The sequence below is a fragment of the Puma concolor genome, chromosome B4, assembly GCF_028749965.1.
Source record: "Puma concolor isolate L17-30 chromosome B4, mPumCon1.1.hap2, whole genome shotgun sequence".
NCBI classification, from domain to species: Eukaryota; Metazoa; Chordata; class Mammalia; order Carnivora; family Felidae; genus Puma; species Puma concolor.
The window spans coordinates 136716180-136733777 of NC_141673.1; the positions used below are offsets into that span (position 1 = coordinate 136716180).

The 17598-nt window shown below is 50.0% G+C and overlaps 1 protein-coding gene across 7 annotated transcripts in view; it reads left to right on the forward strand.

Moving 5' to 3' along the window:
• Positions 1-17598, forward strand: part of SFMBT2 (Scm like with four mbt domains 2) — a 230042-nt gene that overhangs the window by 11883 nt on the left and 200561 nt on the right. For all 7 annotated transcript variants that reach the window (XM_086715006.1, XM_086715007.1, XM_086715005.1 and 4 more), the window contains exon 2: positions 12954-13106. In XM_086715006.1, coding sequence (XP_086571132.1) covers positions 13007-13106 — 100 coding nt within the window. In that variant the 5' untranslated portion in view covers positions 12954-13006. The remainder of the gene's footprint in view (positions 1-12953; positions 13107-17598) is intronic.

Consider the following 17598-nt stretch of genomic DNA (forward strand, 5'->3'; position numbering starts at 1 on the left):
AGGGAAGGAGGAGCCTCAGGATGGAGGCCCCTGGGGAGGAGGATGAGGGTTTGGAGGTAGTTAGCCCGTGCAGTCTGAACGGGAGGACAGACGTCATCAGCGTGACCGGAGGCCCTGAGTGCAAGCGTGTACTTTTCCAGGCAGCCCACTCGTTTATGCATTAATATCCTTCTTGATCCCAACTCACGAAGTTAGACTTCCTCTGCTTTCATCACACTTAACTCTTTTATTTGCACACGGACGAACACCACATGTGAAATCACCGCTCTAGCCTCTGGCTGCGTGTTGATCGCTGGAGGTGGATCCTGTTTTGCGCACCCCGATTTGCCACAAGTGACCCGTGGTCACTCAGCGCTGCACTGTCATCCCACACGTTTGTCTTTATTCCTGTCACTTGTACTTGTCAACCTTCATTTGCCATGTGGTGTAGTTAAGAAGGGGCTTTGAAAGTCCGGGGCGCCTGGAAGGCTCAGTCGGCGAAGCGTCCGACTTCGGCTCAGGTCACGATCTCACGGCTCGTGAGTTCGAGCCCCGCGTCGGGCTCTGTGCTGACGGCTCAGAGCCGGGAGCCTGCTTCGGATCCTATGTCTCCCTCTCTGTCTCTCTGCCCCTCCCCATCTCGTGCTGTCTCTGTCTCTCTCAAAAATAAACAAACATTAAAAAAACCCATTGGGGCGCCTGGGTGGCGCAGTGGTTAAGCCCGACTTCAGCCAGGTCACGGTCTCGCGATCTCGCGGGATCTCGCGATCTCGCGGTCCGTGAGTTCGAGCCCCGCGTCGGGCTCTGGGCTGATGGCTCGGAGCCTGGAGCCTGCTTCCGATTCTGTGTCTCCCTCTCTCTCTGCCCCTCCCCTGTTCATGCTCTGTCTCTCTCTGTCCCAAAAATAAATAAATGTTGAAAAAAAAAATTAAAAAAATAAAAAAAAAAAATAAAAAAACCCTTGAACTGAGTATGCTTGTCTCTTCCCGGCTAGCTGGAGAGCACAGGACACCTTTCCCGTTCATCCCCTTGTTGCCACGAACTTCAGTGCTTCTCTGCAGTTTATCAGGTTAAGTCTCTTGAGTAGCCAGTTGGGCATTTAGGCGCTGACTCCTCTCTTTTTATGAAAGCTTTTGGGATCCAGCTCAGACCATGGGAGTAGGGTTTCCTTTTTGGAGTCTCTGTTCCCTTGAAGGGGATGCTGTATTATTTTCTCCTCCCACGTACTCTTAGTTTCAATAAGGAAGGTGGGTGAAGGCCCAGACTGCCTAAAATGTGTGCCTGGGAGAGGAGACTTTTTGGAATTGTCCCTGCGTTTTGCAGATGAGAACAGGCTTGCTGGCTGTGTTTTGAAGGCCAGGCATACACTCGGGTGCAAAGCCCAGGTCTCCTGCGATCCCTGCAGGGTTCGTTACATTTCCCACGTTGTGTCCTAATCAAGGTAAATTAGGGTGTTTTTACTGGCTTTGCATAATGATATTCCTCCACTGGAGGAAACCTCCTTCATGCATTTAGATGATGTGATTTATAAAATTTGATTTATGCCCAATTTTATGGTTATATCCATGGCTTCAAGTAAACACCTGAAATGCTCTTTAGTTGCTTTGTGTATCCCCAGGGAGCTTGCGCAGCTCTCCAGGCTGCCTTCCGGGAGGTGCTTCTTTACACGCTTACAAGTGTGCGGTATGTCTCAAGCATCGTTGCCATACATCTGTGCGGCTTGGAGTAATGAATACATAAAACCCCCTCAGAAAATTAGGCACTGATTATTAGACATTATCTATGCGTGTCTAGCCGACACAAGGATCCCTTGTCAGAGTTCTTTACTTTTTGAGTTCTTAAGGATTGTGCGTACAACGCGTGGGCTAATTTACCGAAAATGCCTTCTACGCGTGGATGTATGCCGTGAGATACAAGTCTCCCGTAAAGTGGGAGGCTGCTCGGCTTTGTTAGAAACTCGGGTTGATGCTCTCATTCATTCCAGTCTTCGCAGGTGACAGGGAAACCCCGGGGTTTGTTGAAGAGGTCAGGGCTGAGTGGGATGATGTCTGTGCTCGTTCTAAGACGCCTGCTTTTTTAGGAAGGCCTCTACCAGGCTCTTCTGTGTGAAGTATTTGGTGTCAGTCGTATGCCAACCCGAGGACGGTGTTGCACGTTCATGGCGTGGAGGCAGATGTGGGGTGCACGAAACCCTTCGTCGCTACCTTGATGCAAAGACGTGTTGTTGCATCATCGATTCTGCTGCGTATTTCGAGGCCTCGTCCTTCTTTATGGTAAATAAGTGGCTAACGCTACCGAAATAATTTGTAGGTAAACAGCCAGTAAGTGAACCCCTGAGACGGTGCACGGCTCGTGTGCCCTTTCGTTGGGTTTTCTCCTCTCTTGAGCAGGTAGCACGGAAGCCTGCTGTGTTTCCGCGTTGCCCCAGCCCGTTTGTAACCCCAGATTGCGTTCGCTCTTCTGCCCTCGAGTGACGCGTGCCGTCGGATTGGGAGGTTCAGAGGTGACGGTCACAACCGTGGCTTAGAAGACACGGGATGTTACTGTGGGAACCGTTGGCTGCCGTCAGCCCTGGAATTTCTTATGGAAATATTTGGAAAGGTCTTAAGCTTAGGTGAGGTGTCCTGAGCTCATCTTCAGATTCCCGGAGCATGAAATGAGGCCGTGTTCCGCTGTGATTTCGCCGTGCTAGATGTGCACGGGCAGCTAGCGCGGGTCTGGAATTTTGTAGGCTTTGAGTTTAGGCCTTCACGTGTTCTTTCCTATCGGGCGGAGGTTCTCTTTTCTGAGTCACGAGACGAGAACAAGCAACCGCAAACCTTTTCCCGTTTCAGAGTAGCAAACTTGACTTTCTGAGTCTGCTAGCTGGGGACACCGCGAGTTTCTTGAAACTCTACTCCAGGGCGGGTTGGTTCGAAAGGTCTGTGGATAAGCGGGTAACTTGAAAAGAAACGCGCCGTTTCTTTTATTGTTAACACGACGCGGTTCTCGAAAGCGAGCCCGTGGGAGCAGCGAGCCTTTGGCCCCTGCCCGTGGGCGAAGGAGACGCGAGGGGTGGCGGATGCTAAGGCAGCCCCGTGACGGCAGAGAACAGCTTCACGTTTTCACCTGCGTTTGGATAATTATGGTTTCCATCGGGGCACGGCGAGAGTGTGACACCGATCGTGTCTAAGAAAACAAAATCAAGATGAACAACTCGTGTATGGGTCAGTCGTGGGCGAGGAAGGGAGGACAGGGATTGACGGGCTCTCATCGGCGGAAATCTAAAACTGGGGCCGGACGCCTCTGTGACTTCGGATTTAGGAGGCAGAGCTTTCGTGGAGCCACACCTGCTTCCTCGCGGGGAAGGGAGACAGCGGGTGTGGGAGGCTCCGTTGCCCAGCAGTGACAGCAGGCAGAGAGCCCAGCCCCGCCGTAGCGGGATACGGGAGACTTGTTCCAGTGTGTCGGCCAACCTGCGAGCGGAGACGCGGGGGTTTCCTCCGGGAACGACCCCCGCAGGCCTCCAGACGGGTTCCCGGGTCCCACCCTCACCTGCGCCCAGAGGTGCCAGCCAGCCCCTCCGGTTTGCCTCTTGAACGGGAGGAACCCCGAAGTGTCACGTCCCTTCTGAGCAAGGCGCCTAACAGGCAAATGCAGAGACCAGGAACCAACAGAGAGAAAAAGAACTTCTCTCACGGAGGCGAGAAGAGAGGTCTTTAAAGAAAGATCATGGATCAGCACAGGGATGGAATAGAGGCAACAGAACCGGGACAGGATGGGAATGGGGAGGATTACGAGGATCTAAAAGGAGTCTGTTTATTTATGTTTTTCATGTTTATTTATTGGAGACCGAGGGTGCGTGGGTCAGGGGACAGGGGACCTGAAGCAGGCTCTGTGCCGACGGCAGACAGCCCGAGGTGGGGCTCGAACTCACAAACCCGTAGGATCGTGACCCGAGCTGAAGTCAGAAGTTCAGCCGACTGAGCCACCCAGGCGCCCCTCAAAAGACCTTTCTGAAATTAAACTGGGAAGCTCCACAGAAGAGCGGGAGGAAGTAGCTGATGGTACAGTCTAGGTGGGGTGGTACATTAGAAGAACATAAAAGATGGGGCGCCTGGGTGGCTCAGTCGGTTGAGCGTCCAACTTCGGCTCAGGTCATGGTCTCGCGGTTCGTGGGTTCGAGCCCCGCGTCAGGCTCTGTGCTGACAGCTCAGAGCCTGGAGTCTGCTCCCAGATTCTGTGTCTCCCTCTCTCTCTGCCCCTCCCCCGCGCGCAGTCTGTCTCTCTCTCTTTCTCTCTCTCTCTCTCTAAAACAAATATTAAAAAAAATAAAAAAGGAAAGAGAGCATAAAAGAGAAAATTGAGATCGAGGAGGTCCGACATTTGAATGACTTTGAACGAAAGAACAGAAAACAGAGAGGAAGAACTTAGCAGTAATTCAGGAAAATATCCTAGCACCGAAATACATGAATTTCAAACTCGAAAGAATCCCGTGTGCCCCGAAACCACAGGCGGGTTGCCATAGACACGCCACTGTGAAATCTCAGAACCTCAGAAGCCCCGGCGACTGGGCTGCTGCCCGACTTCTCCCGTGGAAGCTTCAGGATGTGGAAGGAAGCCCTCGAAACTCTGAGAGAGGATGCTTTTCCAGCTTGGGGTTTTTTTTTTTACCCGCCTACGCTGTTGGTTAAAATGGGAGGGTAGGTAAGGACATTTTCAACCACGCAAGACCTCAATGTTTCCCACCTAAATCCTTTCCTAGGAACGTGGTGGGGAACGTGCCTCATCCCAAGAGAGAAAACTGATAACGGGGAAGGTGTGGGACCCAGAAGGCAGGATGTGCTACAAAAGAGACAGAGGCCAGGTCTCAGGATGGCACCTGCCAGCCCGGCAGAGAAGGCAGTTAGTCTGGATCGGGGCAGAGCAGAGGCAGAGCTGTCTGAGGAAGGGGAGGCATCCTAAGGTGCTGTGGGGTCGGCTGGGGCATCTGCTTAGAGCCTTGCTGCTCTGAATCACGCCTGTCAGGAGGGGAAGGGCAGGCGGGAGGGAGGGAGAGCAGGCTGAGTGCCAGCGCCTTACCTGACAATGACGGAAACTGAGACGTTAATAAGCGACGTGTTATCAGAGGCGCGGAGATGAACACCAAAGCGGTCACCCGAGGGATTTGAAGGACAAGGGCGTTGCTAGGAATGAGGGACACCATGGGAGGAGTCCCTGGAGCTTGCGCGATCCATTCCGCTCTTGCTATTTGAGAAAAGAGACCTGGGAAAAAAGGTGTGTCCAGATACATAGATCCGTTAGGAGAATGGCTCCCCTAGGAAGAGTCAACGGGATGAGTTCTTCATAAAATCGTCACTCTTGCTACACTTTGATGGAGAACAGCCTGGCCTGACTTAGGCAGAGGGTGTAGCAAAGCTTGACTTTGTAAAATGAAACTGAGATAACTGGAATTCTTTAAGGAACACTACTTACAATGCAAGACGATTTCCTCTTCTTCTTCTTCTTCCTTTTCCTCTTCTTTTTTTCTTAAATAGGCTCCACGTCCAGTGTGGGGCTTGAACTCATGACGCTGAGATCAAGAGTGGGTGCTCTACGGGCGCCCGGGTGGCTCAGTCGGTTGAGCGTGCGACTTTGGCTCAGGTCATGATCTCACGGCTCGAGAGTTCGAGCCCCGCGTCGCGCTCTGTGCTGACAGCCGGGAGCCTGGAGCCTCCTTCCAATTCTGTGTCTCCCTCTCTCTCTGTCCTTCCCCTGCTCGCGCTCTCTCTCTCTCTGTCAAAAATAAATACTCATTAAAAAATTTTTAAAAATTATATGAAATACCAACAGAATTGAAATGTGGGAAGGATATGAACAGTCTTTTCACATGAGGACCGTATGTTGCGATGGCATGATGCTGTTGGTTGATGTCACATTGAAAAAGGGGAAACAAAACACCCCTGATGGACCCGGAGGAGGTTGGGTTCAGATACATTCCCTTTTGTTTCTTAAGTGATTATTTTTTTTTCAAAGTTCATTTAATTTTTTTGGTAATCTCTGTACCCAACAGGGGGCTCAGACTCACGACCCAAGATCAGGAGTCGCACGCTCGAATTCCTGAGGCTGCCAGACGCCCCATCTCAGATTCATTCTGTCGTCACTGCGAGGCTCTCTGTAAGCGAAGAAGGGGGCCTGGCAGGCTGGATGGTGTTTTAGCAGCGTGGATCGTGAGGCTTAGATGTGTTCCTGAGTTTGGCCCCTGATCTAACTTCTGGGATTCCGTGTGAAGGAAGGCTCAGAGACGCAGTAGGGTTTGGGGCCCAGGATGATTAGCACAGCGCCGTTGATGATGGGGAAAAATAAAAAACAGCTTCACGGTCAGTAGGAGGGGAATGGTAAATAGATTGTTATAGTAAAGATTGCACAACCATTTCAAGTCGTGTTTTCAAAGAAGTTTAATGACGTGGGGACATGTGCTTTCTGCGGAATGGTCAACGAAACGTGAGTTTCTAAATTCTGCCTGCACTCAAACGCCACAGGGAAGCCGTCAGGAAGGGATACTATACACGCAGAAATGGTTGTGCCTGGGTGTTAGAATTACGAGTGATTCTAACTTGTTCCTTTATAATTTTGTTTTCCTAGATTTCTGCAGAGTGTGCGTGTACCTTTTGTGGGAAGGAAAGAGTAAACGTTGTTGGAAAAGGGCAAATGGGATGTGTCATTCGCCCAAATAAGTACGTTTTGTAGTCGCCTGGGTTAAAAAAGGCTTGTTACCTGTCCTTCTAAAGTAAGGTTTAAATCTGCCACTCATCCAGGTGGCTTTCTTTTTGATATTTATAATGTTACCCTTGAGTTCTATTTGAAGTGATGGATTCGGTGCGTTTAAATCGATGTCTTATTTGACAGTCCTCGGTGACCTTTTGATAGTGGCTGGTCGGGAGAATGCATGGAGCTAAATCCCCACGAAGTCATAAAAAACTTTAGCAAACGTTTCCCCCTTTAATAAGTATCAGATAAGCCATTGATACTTGACTGATGTGTTAATAGTCAGTTTTGTGGACTTTTTTCCTCTTCCCTTCCCAGAAACACTTGATGTCTGACTACCTTTTTGAGTTGGAATGATTTCCCTGAATGTATAGATGAAAGAAAACAGGAAGTGATTTTAGTGCGATGCACATAACTTAGCTTGTTAGATCGCTTCTTCTTTGAAATTAGATCGATACAGAAATGCCGCACGTTCTATACAAACCTGCTACATCACAGTGTTTGTTATAAAGTATCTGTGCAGGCTCATGGGGAAGCTGTTAAGTCTCTGTGAAATTCCCTAGGTTTTAAAATTCCTGTGTTCTCTTTTAACTAGCTTGCTGGCGTTAAATTAAAACGTTTTTAAGACAGGGGCGCCAGGGTGGCTCAGTCGGTTGACCATCCTACTTCGGCTCAAGTCATGATCTCGCAGCTAGTGAGTTCGAGCCCGGTGTCGGGCTCTGTGCTGACAGCTGGGAGCCTGGAACCTGCTTCGGATTCTGTGTCTCCCTCTCTCTTTGCTCCACCCCCTGCTGGCACTCCCTTCCTCCCTCTTTCTCTCTCTCTCAAAAATAAATAAAACTAAAAAAAAACAAAAAACTTTTTTAATGGAGCCAAGAATTGATGGGTATATAGGACATGCTCCAAATTCAGATATAGTCAACTTTGGCCTGTCTGTGCTGTGGGCTAGCTGTACTCTGTAAGACGACAGCCAATAGGACTTATAAATTAATTAAAATTAAAATTGAGATCCACGTGTGGCTGGTGGTTACTGTGTTGGACCATGCAAGGTATGGAAAATTCTATTGGATCTTGCTGGTCTGCAACTAATTCAAATTAGGTAAAAGCCCCTAATAAATTCCTGGTTAGCTTTAGGATAGTACCTAGTGAGTGTCCTTCCCTGCCCATCTTCGTCCTAACAGGACTTTGCTTGCCTTATGCTAAAATTAGTTAACCTTCTCTGAATACTCTCCAAATGATTGGAGGAGGCAGAAAAGAATTTACAGGGGGAGGATGCTGATTATATTAAATTTCTTTCAGATAAACGGGTAATATGAATGCAGCAAATAAACCATTACCACTTAAAAAAAAAGCCTTGATAGATTCATAGAACTTTAGATTTGAAGTTCAATTAATTAATTTTGGGGGAGAGAAGGAGTGAATTCCCTGGAATGAAATCCTCACATGTGTAGGGGAGGGGCAGAGAGAGGGGAGACAGAGAATCCCAAGCAGGCTCTACTCTGTCAGCACAGAGCCCGACTTGGGGCTCGATCTCATGAACCACGAGATCACAACCTGAGCTGATATCCAGAGTTGGACGCTTAGCCGATGGAGTCACCCAGGCACCCCAGAACTTTAGGTTTCAAAGGGCCATTGATTTACTCTAATTATGCCTTCATGAGAAGTTTGAGGAACAGAGAGGTTAAGTAATTTGCTTAGGTCACACAGCTCGATAGTGACCTTATTCCTTTCCAAGTTCACTGTTCTTATCACTGAGCCAAGACAACTTTTGTGAGATGCTCCTGTTACTATAATTCTGTCGTTCAACAACTTTAGAGACAAGAAGAGCCAATTATGATAGGATTAATAGCTTTGCACTGGATCACAGGTGTATTATAAAAACAGGAAGTTACCCTTTAAAAACCCGGTTTTCTCAGCCTTCTTTTCACGTCTAAAAAAAAAAAAAGTTCTTTCATTAATAGAAAGTTTTACCTTTGGTCTTGAAGTTATATATATTTTAAGATCAGAATGAAATACACTTCCTTTTAAAAATAGCCTTTTGGGGGGGTTCTGGTGTTGTAGTCAGGAAAAGGATTTGCTTTTCACAATCCTGTTTTCATTTGGCAGATCTTCTGGGCCAGCTGTCACCAGTAAGATTTGCTCCCCCGACAGACTCCACTGGAAGTAAATTTCTGTGAAATGGTCTGTCATTCTCATAGTCAGCGTATTTCCCCCTCTAATTTTTATTTCCACGGGCACTGCCTAGGTCCCATTAGTTGTGGAGGACTGGCTGTGGCAAATGAAGTGATTTCTTCTAAGAACCTGCCTTCCAGCTGTGACAAGATTGTGTTTTGTTAATGTTGGGGCTTCCTGGGCTGCATCTGTCAGATACACCCTGAGCTTCCTTCCTTCTCTTCTCCCTTGCTGTCTTAGTTCAGACCTGCACCCACGTTGTTTTTTTTTTCAGTCCTGTCCCTGTCTGTCCGTCTGCCTGGCATCCAGCTGCCAGAGTGACTTTCCTGGAACAGATCTGATCTTTTCACCCCCTGGTGAAATGAATGAATGAATGAATGAATGAATGAAATCCTGACCACAGAGTGGAGCGCAGGGGTTCGGGTCCTCGCTCAGGCAGAACCTTCTCCTCTTGCTGGAGTGCGGCCCTGAGTTTGTTCAGGCAGCACCTGCTCAGGTCCTGCCTGACCATCATCTTGGTAATCCCGGCTCCCACGTCTTGCTCGCCTGTGCTTCTCTGCGTCCGTGGTGTTTCCTGTCACTTACCAGCTTACCATGGTGGTGCGCTCTGTGCAGGCGGTTTGTGGTACTCTGTTTGCTCCGAGTGTCCCACCCCCGATACCTTCAGGGGCTCATCCTTCTGCCTTCCCAGTTCTTGGTGGTCCCCTGACAGACTCCAGTGGATCGCTGTGAGGGAGGCAGTGTTTTCCAGAGTGTGCCCCATCTGCCCCTCTCTTTGTGCCGTCTGGATGCCCCTGGAGTCGGTGGGCATTGTGTCCCTGTGTAGGTGATCCGGTGGTCTGTAAACTCACACACAAACTTCCATCGTTGCTAGCGGGTGTGTGTTTTAACCTTGTGGGCTCCCTGCATGTGTTCTTGAAGTGGGGGCATGTTGGCAGTTGGGCATGTGGTGGGATGGCCACGCTTGCTTGTTGACATCATCATTGACAGTTGGGCACCCGGTGGGATGGCCGCGCTTGCTTGTTGACGTCATCGTTGGCAGTTGGGCACCCGGTCGGATGGCCATGCTTGCTTGTTGACGTTGTTGACAGTTGGGCATCCGGTAGGATGGCCGCTCTTGCTTGTTGACGTCATCGTTGGCACTTGGGCACCCGGTCGGATGGCCACGCTTGCTTGTTGACGTCATCGTTGACAGTTGGGCACCTGGTGGGATGGCCGCACTTGCTTGTTGACATCGTCGTTGGCAGTTGGGCATGTGGTGGGATGGCCACGCTTGCTTGTTGACGTCGTCGTTGACAGCTGGGCACATGGTGTCGTCGTTGGCAGTTGGGCACGTGGTGGGATGGCCACGCTTGCTTGTTGACGTCATCGTTGGCAGTTGGGTACCTGGTGGGATGGCTTGCTTGTTGACGTCATTGTTGGCAGTTGGGCACCCGGTGGGATGGCCGCGCTTGCTTGTTGATGTCGTCGTTGGCACTTGGGCACCCGGTGGGATGGCCACGCTTGCTTGTTGACGTCGTCATTGGCACTTGGGCACCCGGTGGGATGGCCACGCTTGCTTGTTGACGTCATCGTTGACAGTTGGGCACCTGGTGGGATGGCCGCGCTTGCTTGTTGACGTCGTCGTTGGCAGTTGGGCACGTGGTGGGATGGCCACGCTTGCTTGTTGATGTCATCGTTGACAGTTGGGCACCCGGTGGGATGGCCGCGCTTGCTTGTTGACATCGTCGTTGGCAGTTGGGCACCTGGTGGGATGGCCGCACTTGCTTGTTGATGTCATTGTTGGCATTTGGGCACCCGGTGGGATGGCCGTGCTTGCTTGTTGACGTCATCGTTGGCAGTTGGGTACCTCGTGGGATGGCCGCGCTTGCTTGTTGACGTCATCGTTGGCAGTTGGGTACCTGGTGGGATAGCCGCGCTTGCTTGTTGACGTCATCGTTGACAGTTGGGCACCCGGTGGGATGGCCGCGCTTTCTTTTCAACACCTGAATTTTCTGCAGATTGCACCGGCGATTGCTCCTTCATTCCAGTGACATTAGAGATAGACCGGTGACTACTGCCATCCACTGTAAGATCCAGGCACGAGAGCTTGTGAGTCGCCCTGGTGGCCTCTTCTTCCACTCTCTGGTCTGTTGGGTGCAGCGCGAGGGGGACGAAATACCCAGGACTGTGGCTCCCCATAAATTCATGAATCTGTGTTGTAATGGCGATTGGGAAAGAACTCTCCTAGGAGAATGCAGTTCTGCCTCTCATCGTGAGGTTATTTTAGCAACCTGATGTCGGTGGGGTAAAATTAGCCAGCCTCAATGTTAAAGTGCTGGCTTTGCCAATGCCCTCCATTTTAAATAATCTTGGCACCCATCTATCTGTTGAACGGATTCCTTTATTTAATCCTTCATTTAAAAAGATTATTTAAAGAAAAACACATCCAGTTTCTACTTAGGTTTAAGCTGTTCCCGTATGCACCCAAGTTTCTTGCACCGTCTGTCTTAGTCTGTGCTGGAGGGCAGGATTAAGACTGCTTTGCCTTGTGTTCTCTGCCCCACACAGCGCTGCGGTGAGGGCGTGGTATTTACCTGTCCTTTATGTGATTTGTAAACAAACCACAGAAACCATTTTGGGTCTGGTACCCCGCCTTTTGACCAGGGCTCTCCTGTTTTCCCGGACAGGCCCGGCTTACATCGTATCGCTGGTCCTGACGTCTGCCCCTCAGACCACGTCCCCTCTCATTTTGCTCCAGAAAATATAAGCACCCTTGCTCGGAGAGTGTGGAGCGAATAAGAGATAATCTCCTAGTGGTTTGCATTTGCCTGGTAATTTGTCATTTCATTTCCTATTCGTGTCCTTACCTTTGCACTAGCAAGATGCACAGATTGCCACTTGAGACCCAGCCTAGACAGTTTTTAGGTTCCTGCTCTATGCTAGGTATTTTCTTTCCTTTGTGTTTTGATCGAGAGGTGGCTCTGGAGTCCCCTCCCCTCACAGTGTCTGGTGTAGTATTTTATATAAACAGGTGGATAATAAAATACAGCGAGATTCAATTCCAGCACCACGTACCTGGTGCGTTTCCCGTCTCCTCCTGTGAGAGCTTTCTGCCTTTTCCCCGCCTTTGCACAGATGGCTGGTACCCTTTCCTGGACCTGTAATTTTGACAAAACCTCAAAATAATGTTCCAGGAAGGTAAACCGAAGAGCACCAAAAGGGATGCGTGTATTCGTGTGCGCGTGTGTGTGTTTGTGTGTGTGTGTGCGTGGTATCCTTAAAAGGTATTTTACTGTGTGGGAGTGACAAAATAGTCTGCTTGTAGGTAGAGGGGCGCCATCCTTTTCTTCATCCATCCTTGCCCTTTTGCCGATTTGAACTTCCATCTAGCCGTGAGATAAAAGCAGATGCTGAGTGAGTGAAAGATTTAGAAGCCTCACACGGCTGTGTCTAACCGCCAGCGGGGTCAGCGGGGTCAGCGGGCGACCCCGGGGGGTGTCGTGTCTGGCCCTTCCATGGGATGTAACGGAAATGAGCTCAGCTGTAGGTTCTGCGAGAGGCACCTGTAGTTCCCCCCGCTTTCCCACCGGTCGTCGCGGCATGCGAGTAAGTGAAGGCGAGCCGTGCTCTTGGAGGAAAAGTCTAATCGGTCAAAAAGCGCATTTGTGAACGTTGGCACTTTAAGTGGGTTTGGAAGTTCCGTGCTGGGGACACAGCAGACGTCTCGGAGGTTTGCCGCCTCACGGCATCGCGGGAGGGGAGCACAGGGGTGGGTGGCGGACCGTCTTGCCAGCCGTGCCGAGGTAGATTGGGGCTCCCCGCGTAGATGGTGTTGGTGAGAAGTGTGTTCGTCTCAGTGACGATCGTGCCCTACGGAAAACCGGTGGGTTTCACTAAGCTGGGACCTGTGTGTGGACGCGTACTCCTCAGTCTTTGTTTCTGGTATTTTCTATCATCAACATTCCGTTGAGCCTGCGTGTTATAATGACAGGGCAACAGCACTGATCAGATACTGTTATTTTTGGAGCCTCTATAAACCAAGGATAATCAAGGGCCTCTGATTGTTTTTTTTTTCCTTTGTTGGTTGCCCTTAGGTGATCCTTCCTGCAGGATGCGTTAAGAGAAGAGGGACCCTTACTCGTTAGGCATGGAGAGCGGTTTGTCAGTTTCCAACATGCCAGACCCACTGTCTTCGCCCTTGGAGAGACAGCAGAGCTCAGCGAACGGTAATGGAGGGCTCGACTCAGGTAGGAGTTTCTTTTCTGCATCTGTCTGACCCCTTCGATTTAGTGACCCGTGTCTCCCCGAAGATGTTCGGGGCACAGCAGGGCAGACGTTCCTAGGTCTCTCACGTTGCCCGTTGCTAGGATTTGCTGTCCTGTTCGTCAGCCTGCGGCCTCTTGAAAGTTAGTGCAGAATCAGTATTCCCGATGCTGGACAGAGAGGGGCAGGTGACACCGGAGTGACGGATCCCTTCAGAATCTCAGTGGGTAACCCCGTAAATGTCGACGTTACGTTCATGCCATTTCAGGCGAGGTAGCGGGCATTCCCTCGCTGACTCATTGCACACGGTCTTAGGGTGCGCCACGTGCGGGTGGTGGTTTTTGTTCCGGGGGAGGCGGGGCTGGGGGCTCCCGAGTCAACAGTGAAATGCTCCGACTCAGAAGACGCGGCTCACTTTCGCTCAGAACCTCTGGACCGGAACCTGTCATGTGTGGGCACCACTGCAAGGGAGGTGAGAAAGCCATCCTTGTCTCCCACGTGCCCAGAGAGGCAGGAGAGCAGGTCCGCCCCAGCTCTGGGGGTCCCCGCCTTCTCTCCCCTCTCCAGAACCTCAGCATGTCTCTCCGAGAACTCCTTAATGGGAAAAGAACTTAGGTCATGTGAGTGCGTGGTGAGGTCTGTCTCCCTTTAAGGAAACTAAAACCAGGGGGACAAAACAAAAGAGACTCATAAATACGGAGAACAAACTGAGGGTTACTGGAGGGGGTTGGGGGAGGGGGGATGGGCTACATGGGTAAGGGGCACCAAGGAATCTACTCCTGAAATCACTGTTGCACTAGATGCTAACTAATTTGGATGTAAATTTAAAAAAAAATTTTTTTTAATGTTTGTTTATTTTTGAGACAGAGGGAGACCGAGCGCGAGTGGGGGAGGGGCAGAGAGACAGGGAGACACAGAATCTGAAACAGGCTCCAGGCTCTGAGCTGTCAGCACAGAGCCTGACGTGGGGCTCGAACCCATGAACCGTGAGATCGTGAACTGAGCCGAAGTCGGGCGCTTCACTGACTGAGCCACCCGGGTGCCCCATGGATGTAAATTTTGAAAATTAAAAAAATAAAATTAAAAAAAAAAGGAAACTAAAACCAAAGCACACCAAGCCAGTCTTTGATTGAATTTTAATATTTAATCAGTGAATTTATTAGAAAGCATGTTTTTCTAAATACTTACACAGGAATCCGTTTTAAAAAGACACTAGTGGTTTTTTGTTTTTTGTTTTTTTTTCAAAGGATTGCTGTATTTGCATTACAGCAGCTTAAATAAGGGCAACTCAGCTGTCTGGATCCCGAACGTTTGCTGTGGTGAATTCATGTACAAAATGTTGATCCTGAATTCAGTGGGAGATTTGACCGTTATCCAGAAAAGTCACGAAGTTCATCTCCATATTTTGATGACTGCGGTCAATGACAGAATTACAGATTGCTTGGTATCATCGAATTGATTACATTACATTTCTCAAGTTGTATCTTTATCTGCAAAAAATCTGGAACCCCCCTGAGATTATTGCCTAAATATGTTGAAAGATGTTAGCGTCTCCTTCAGAATCAGCCCAGTCCTCCACCCCCATCCCTTGTGATTTTTCTTTATGAAATCCAGAGTGAGGAAACTTCCAGAGGCATAGTTGAGTCCTTGTCCCACAGCGGAAGTATGGAAATTCCTTCCTGAGGAAACTCCATCCTATAGGCTTGATGTTCTTTAAGTACAAATACGCTTTGTAGAAAAGTCTGTCTTACGTTTCCTGAAAGGGGTTACTTTTCCACTTACGGTTCCCTGGGCTTTCACCGTGACTTCGTTGGATGCACATCTGATGTCTGTTCCCGCATCATTTCTAAAGGTGTGTTTTCAAAACTGTTTAAAAACCAACCGTGTGTTAGCTTTTCATTTTCTTGTAGCTGCAGTAGATCTCTCTAGCTGAAGTAGATTTTGAAACCCAGCGGTAATAATAACACAGTGTCAGGAAAATTACTCATCCTACGTTTCCTTCGGGGTGATTCCATGAAAGGGAAGCGCGAGATTCGTTCTGTCATTGGCCGCGGTGTGCTTGGGCCGAGCCCGTCACACGGCACTCACTGCATGGGGGCTTCCTTGCTCGTGTGCCATATGCGGCCTAATTTGTATAAGACGTCAGGATGTTTAAAACGAACAGTAGCTCTGGGGCGCCTGGGTGGCACATTTGGTTAAGCGTCCCGACTCTTGACCTTGGCTCAGGTCATGATCTCACGGTTTCGTGAGTTCAGGCCCCACGTTGGGCTGTGCGCTGACAGCATGAAGCCTGCTTGGGATTCTCTCTCCTCCTCTGTCTCTCTCTCTGCCCCTCCCCTGCTCATGCACACTCTCTCCCTCTCAAAATAAATACCTAAACTTAAAAAAAAAGTAGGAGTTCTGGGGCGCCTGGGTGGCGCAGTCGGTTAAGCGTCCGACTTCAGCCAGGTCACGATCTCGCGGTCCGTGAGTTCGAGCCCCGCGTCGGGCTCTGGGCTGATGGCTCAGAGCCTGGAGCCTGTTTCCGATTCTGTGTCTCCCGCTCTCTCTGTCCCTCCCCCGTTCATGCTCTGTCTCTCTCTGTCCCAAAAATAAATAAACGTTGAAAAAAAAAAAAAAAAAAAAAAGTAGGAGTTCTGAGTGGCTCTGAATTATGTTAGCATTTGCAGATTGTGGTCCCAGAGTTTTTTTTTCCCCTCGTATCTGGCCGATCTGTCCTTTCTCCTTGGGGTTCCCATAAGCTCTTATGCATGGGGGAGACTTACAGGTGGTGCCACAAAGGTGGACCCCTAAAGGAGAAATCAGTTTATGTATTTATTTTTTTTTATTTTTTGCATGTGTTGATTCTTTTTTTTTTTGGGGGGAGAAATCAGTTTAAAGCAACGTCTAATAGAACTCTCTGTGGCGAGCAGAGGCCGACTTGGGGAAGAAACTCACACTTCGACTGCTCAGAACCTACTCCGGTATGAGTCGTCAGGAAGCGGATTTTCTCAAGTGGGGCCCCTCTGAGCTGTTGATACCTAAGACAGTTTCGGTGGTGGCCTAGTTGGAGGGTATCTGGTTCGGGCGTGACACACTAGGGACAGCACATCATTTTGGTGACAAGGCTCTTCTGCCCAGAGGCGTTTCAGACGAGACTTATGGATCAGAAGAACAGGAGAAGGCTCGTTCAATGCTCCTCAGCTGGTTCTACGTTGACCTGGGACAGCTGGGGACGTGATCCTGAGTTCGAACTGTATGGCAGGCACTCACTTCAGGTCCTTCTGTACGTTGACTCCGTTTACCCTTCCATGACCCAGCGAAAGAGCTGCTTTCAGTATCCCCGTTTTAGAGAGGAGGCCACTGGACCACAGGGAGAAGTCACTTGGCCCTTGTGTTGGAGCCTGGATTTCACCGCAGGCATCCTGAGGCTCCAGATGCGGTGCTCGGTGACACTGGGCTGTCCCTGCACTTCCGTGCAGGGGGAAGTCACCCTTGGTACATAAATGTGACGTGCGTACCCCCTCTCCACGCGCACACACCCTTTCTGGGGCGCCGGCACCACCCAGCTTCTTGTCTGCTGGCCCCTCTCCCCACGTGTGATGTGACACATGCCTGTACCTCCCCAGCACGTGACTACCCGTAGGTGCCCACAGCTCCTCTCTGCCCGCGCGACGGGGCCGAACCACAGAAGCCTCCGCCGGCTGCTCCCGGGGGTTTTGATTTCGTGTTTGCACGCCCGACGCCGAGTGGATGCCATTCCTCGTCCGGACGGTCCATTCCTCGTCCGGACGGTCCATCCCTCTGAACTGAGAACTCGAGCGCCAACCAGTGGACTCTGAATCTCACGAACAGCTTTGTCATCTTCCACTTGCCTCTTTTCCTAAGGAAAGCTCCAAACAATACTCCGACCGGCACTCGAGTCCTGTAAATGAAACAGGCACAGTGTAAAAGTCCTCCTCCTTTCAGGAACACCGAGGACGTCAGCGGGATGAGCGCAGGGAGGTGAACCGAAGGGCCTCGCCAGCGGACGGAACGGACGGCATCGGCACAGGCTGCACAGAGAAGGTCGTGGACCAGAATTGGATTTCTGGAACTCTAGGCTTCTGCCGCGATACAAGCAAGCAGAGCAGTGTGCTGGCGTGGTGATAAATAGACCCCTTGACGTTAGTTTTCCAGGCTGGCCAAATGTAATTTCCTGATGAGGTCTGTAGATAAAGTGGTGTTGTGCATTTAGAACGGGCAGGCCTCAGAGTAAAGAGAATTAGGCTGGAAATGTGGGCTGGCTTTTTTTTTTTTTTTTTTTTTTTTTTGGTGTTAGGAACACACTGAGTGGAGTCCCACAGGCTTTTCAACATTCTTATTAGAAAAATAGAGCTCTCTTACGCTTGGTGCTGGGAACAGGTGCTGTGTGACTCAATAATGTTCCCTGTTAAAAAAAAAAAACAACAGGGGCGCCTGGGTGGCGCAGTCGGTTGAGCGTCCCGACTTCAGCCA